Source organism: Ilyonectria robusta (genome assembly GCF_021365365.1).
Source record: "Ilyonectria robusta strain PMI_751 chromosome Unknown BGZ61scaffold_31, whole genome shotgun sequence".
Taxonomy (NCBI): Eukaryota; Fungi; Ascomycota; class Sordariomycetes; order Hypocreales; family Nectriaceae; genus Ilyonectria; species Ilyonectria robusta.
In genome coordinates, this window is record NW_025764465.1 from 505,125 (window position 1) to 510,157 (window position 5,033).

The window sequence follows — 5,033 nt, forward strand, 5'->3', positions numbered from 1 at the left end:
GTAGCACAGCCTCCCTCCGAGGTGTGGACCCCGTATTTCGGCCTAATTAATAAAGCCTGCGGATGGCAACGGAGACGTGGCTTATGACAATCCTGCTCCTTCCGTTGACCGACCAGCCACCATCAAAGAGGCGGAAAACAATTCCTCTACGCAAGCATTATGCAACGCCAAAGTCAATATCCCACGTTTCGGAGCTGTATGCTTCCGAAAGTATGCAGCATAAAATCGTAGGGATAGGGCCACCCACACAAAAAGACCCGGTTTTTAGTACGCGGCACGGGCCGTCTCATACCCCTACCCTAGAGCTTATTCTTTCCAACAGATGATACAAATACACGCTCTATCAAAACCCGAAGCAATTGAAGTTGAAGACACCCTTCCACACAGGGTGACATTACAGGATAAACGACAAGTGACCCCTCGGGGGGGCCTAGCGCTGTGGGTCGTGGTGCCCCGAGTTATGCTGGATAGAGGTACCTAGACGGTAGGAAACCAGTCGGCCATCGCCGGCGGCATCTTGCTGAACCGTGCAGAGACAGGTTGCAGGAGGACGGGCTGGCCGGATGCAGGCCGACTTCGTCATGTTTAAAGGTGTATATTATTAGTAAGCTCACATCTCACCTTGCCATCTGGAGTTGCCTTCCTCGAGCCATTCTAGAAATCCCCTTGCTTTGCTCCGAAAAATAGGCGCCAGCCTACAAATACAGTACGAGTGTCTCTTTGTAGTTGTCTACATCGGCCTCCGCCCACAAGGGGTAACATGAGTTCCTTATTAACAGCCATCACTATCAATCCGGCCGAACGTCGGAGGACACAAAACCGGGTTTCAAAACGAAAATCACGTAGGCATCTCGGAGGACTCGTCCCCTCTCTCCCCTCCCCAATCACCTTTCATTAAAAGACGTTGAGACGCCAACATTATATATTCAATAAGGAGCCAAGGAAAAGCATGCAGCCGCTGGTGACCAAGGCGCATCCTCACCGGGCGCAGCACCTGCGCCGCAGCTACCCACAACGGTCAGAACGACGTGCTTACATGCGCCATCAGTTTCTACGAAACATTTCGACTAATGAGACGCTGTAGGACCTCACATACGCATCAGTCGTTGCCGATCCGTACGTGTCATGGGAGACTCCGCCCGATGAACCAACACCAGATCTCCACAACGCAACGTCACTATTCTCCGCGTTGGATGTTGGTCCATCGGTCTGGCACAGCCCATTTCCGTCCCAGGGTCCCCCAGACGACCATTCGAACATGTTTTCGCCTGGTATCTCAGAGGCCTTGACACCGGGGAGCTTTGTCAAGCCGTGGACGATGGACACGAACACGGAGATCACGACCTCGTCAGGGCGACTGGATGAGCTACCAGATATTACTTTGGAGGACGATATGTCACAAGTGGACGTGAGTGTCAAGTAGCTTCTTTTGATCATCGGGAGAAGACCAGGCCGCACAATTAGACAAAGCTCTAGCATCCGGCCCAGCAACTGACTTTTCCCTACTTCACTTCTATTCTTGGAATGTCACAGGAAACTATTTCCGACATGTGGACTAACTTGATTGTTTAGGGCTGCAACCCGATGCCGGGAACACCGCTGCACATTGCTGCGGCTCTTGGTCACATTAAGGTTGCCAGAACACTTATTGCCCACGGGGCGGATATAAACGGCATCGATAGCGCAGGGCTCTCCCCGATACACTACGCGACGCGCAGCAACCACTGCGCCATGGTCGTGAAGCTGCTGGAGCATGGAGCTGATGTTCATTCAATGGATTCCGAAGGTTGCACGCCTCTTTACAGAGCGGCTCAAAGTGGAAATAACGAACTGGTTGAACACCTCCTACAGTATGGGGCACGGCTTTATTGATATTACGAAGGGGCGTCTTGCTAAGTTGACCTGAAGCTGCGCCAGACTATACATACATTGTCAGATTGACTTGTCATTTAGATCTCAATAGAAATATGTAATCAGAAACTTTGTTCAGTTAGTTACAGGAAAACATGGTTATAATATGTCGAATATACCTGCAGCAGCTGGATACATATTATTTTATATTTTAAATTAATTAGCTAAGCTAGACTTATATTGTATTTGTTATAATACGTTTCCCTATAAGCTAATAGAATAATATATTACTGAAATAAAAATTAATAATTATTTAATTTAATTTAATAGATATATAAGTAAAACTATTAAATATTAAATAAATTACTAAGTAAAAAATATTAATTTTATTATAGCTGAATTTAGTAAAGATTATAATTTAATAAAATATATAATATAAAAACTGCTTGAAATATAGAGAAAAAAAGAATAAAAAATACAAATTTCTATTTTTAATAAAAGTTTAAAATTATATATTATATATTCTTTTCGTAATAGTTATTTAATTTTTAAGAATACTATATAAATTGTATTTATTAGTTCTTTAATATATAACCTCTATATAAATATAAAATATCAATTCTATACACTACTAAAGCTAGTTAATAGAAAGTAGATACTACCTAGTATAACATGCTAATTTACTTATTAAGGAAAAATACTTTTAGCCAAGCAGAAATACTCAGTGTTTTGCCCCTAGATCCCGCATTTATTTGCCGACAGAGATCATCATTGCCTAAAATAGACAGCACACAAGAATAGATGACGCTCAGTACTCCAGGGAAGGTGGGATTTTAGTTCCCCTCGGACCGACACCATCTGCACGGTCGGGATAGACCATGTTGACAAGGTATCCGACCGGAATCATTCATACCCATGATGCATAGCCGTAGTGCCGGCTGTCAGCAGTCGGCATAATCCTTGCCAGGTGACACAGCATGCGGTGAAAGCCACAGTGGGTATGGCTAACGCGGCAAGTTGGAGAATTACACGTTGACCAACTCCGTAGCCGGCCAGACCTTCACATCTTCACGCAGTGTACACAGGTCAACCGCGAATGATGTATCGGAAGAAGCCGATAAGCAGTTGGTGATTCTAGGGCATTATTCAGCTCTATTGCTATATAAACGTACTCTGTATTTCTATAGTCTCAACAATGGCAAAGTAGTCTCTGACGTTTCCTGGCTTGAGAAGTCCAGACGCTGCCGCCGTACGCGCATTCCCCCGTTGTCGAAGATACGAACATCGTCACTACAAGACACGCTCCTCCTCTCGATCTAAAATGAGTGGAATCAACTTTGGCGATTTCGTCAGATCCCAGTATACGCCGATTCCCCTGCCGGAGCACGATTTCACGGGGCAGACCATCATCGTCACTGGAGCCGGCCGCGGACTCGGCCGCGAGGCAGCGCTCCATTTCGCTCGCCTGCACGCTGAGACGGTCATACTAGCTGTCAGGGATGCCAATCAGGGTCGTGAATGTGAGGCGTTCATCGAGAAGTCCTGCCCGTCGTCCAAAGGCGTGGTTGAGACGTGGGAGCTGGACCTGACCAAGCCCACACTGATTAAGCAGTTCATAGCCAAGTCCAAGGACCTTCCGCGTCTGGATGCCGTCGTCTTAAATGCCGGCATGAGCACCTTTTCGTTCGAAACCGTCGACGGCGTGGAGAAGACGCTGGCTACAAATGTCCTGGGGACGTTTTTGCTCGCCATCGGCCTGCTGCCCACTCTGCGACAGTCGGCCCTCGCATGGAGCATTCGGCCCCGACTCGTCCTTGTCGCCAGCGAAGCTCATGCAGAGGCGATCTTCCCCGAGAGGACGGCCAGCGATATTTTCGGCGCTCTCAATGACGCGAGCAAGTCGGACATGACGGACCGATACAACACCACCAAGATGCTCCAGCTGCTAGCCTTCCATGGCCTCCGGGATGCCGTCGACGCGTCCCCGCCCAATGCCATCATCTTCACCGCTGTTGACCCCGGTCTGTGCCATACAGGCCTTACCAGGGAGCTGCCGCTGTTCTTTCGCGCCATCCATCGAGTCATGAGAACGCTGCTGGCCCGGACGGCAGAGGTGGGCAGTCGATGCCTCGTCCAAGGTGCCGCAGACAATGGCGCAGATCACCACGGGGCTTACCTGAAAGATGGTGTTCTTGGCAGGTATGTTTCCAAGTCCCCCGGCCAAAACAATGCAAAGACCACGCCGACGAACGGAAAGTATAAGACGACTGACATTGCTTGGAAGACCTTCAGATGTGGTGACGAGCCCCACGGGAGTGGAGCTGCAGGAACGGGTATTCGCCCAGCTGGTCTCGGTGCTATATTCCCTGGATCCGGAGACGGTGTCGAGCGGACTGCCGGCGGTGCCCGAGGGGGAGGCAACCCCAGGTTATTGAAACGTCTCGCATTGGGGTAGTGGGCCTTTGCTGACAGCCTCGGTCCCAAGTTCAGGGTACCATGTCGAGGAGAGTCCGTGTATTGTGTATTGCCACGCATGTACAAGGGCGGGTGTGCCGGCTACCCGTCCGAGTTGAGGGGATCCGTAGCGAAGTTTCCATTAGCCTTCGATTTACTCCGCAAGCTCGGTCTCCATGAGTCTCCCGTGAGTCTAAATCGTCCGAGGGTGCCGGGTCCAGCGGGAGACAGGGGAGACTGATCTGGGGTCGAGCTGCACGGTCAGCATCATCCTTGCTGCCAAGATCGTCTCCATCGCATCATCCCACGACGGCGGCTGAGCTGGGATTATCCTGTCCTCCCCGCCCCTTTCCCGCCGCATCTATCAAGGTATGAAAGCTTAAATATACCATGTATACACACGTTACGCTAATTGGCTCGGGCTGCCTGTCCATCTTGGGCTCTCGCCTCACTGCCAGATTGGCTGCCGAGGATGGCAAGCGGGAGTTTATACTCGAATTTCTAATCGCATATGGAGATAAGCATCAACACGCCTAGTACGGGAAAGGAGTTAGGAGCATGGTGGGATAGATATTGATAAATATTGTCGCTGTCCTCAGTCTATATTGCGGTAGATCTTGAGTTTTCCCTACCAAACCTTTTGGTGAATATTGTTGTGACTTTGTCTCATGCTTTGACTTCGGGGACCGGGAATCAACACCAGTTGCTTCATTATCCCAACCACCATT

At 49.3% G+C, this 5,033-nt stretch overlaps 2 protein-coding genes across 2 annotated transcripts; both read left to right on the plus strand.

Moving 5' to 3' along the window:
• Nucleotides 1-760: 760 nt before the first annotated feature.
• Nucleotides 761-1,916, plus strand: BGZ61DRAFT_522828 (ankyrin repeat-containing domain protein; the record flags this gene model as incomplete). Its single annotated transcript, XM_046252560.1, has 4 exons — nucleotides 761-842; nucleotides 935-1,017; nucleotides 1,085-1,408; nucleotides 1,573-1,916. The coding sequence occupies 4 exons, from the start codon at nucleotides 761-763 to the stop codon at nucleotides 1,870-1,872; spliced, it is 789 nt and encodes a 262-aa protein (XP_046097213.1). The 3' UTR covers nucleotides 1,873-1,916.
• A 1,256-nt stretch (nucleotides 1,917-3,172) lies between these two features.
• On the plus strand, nucleotides 3,173-4,286 carry BGZ61DRAFT_366931 (uncharacterized protein; the record flags this gene model as incomplete). The annotated part of the gene is made up of 2 exons (XM_046241733.1): nucleotides 3,173-4,050; nucleotides 4,136-4,286. 2 exons carry the CDS (start codon nucleotides 3,173-3,175, stop codon nucleotides 4,284-4,286), a joined length of 1,029 nt encoding a protein of 342 aa, XP_046097214.1.
• Between the last annotated feature and the right edge of the window lie 747 nt (nucleotides 4,287-5,033).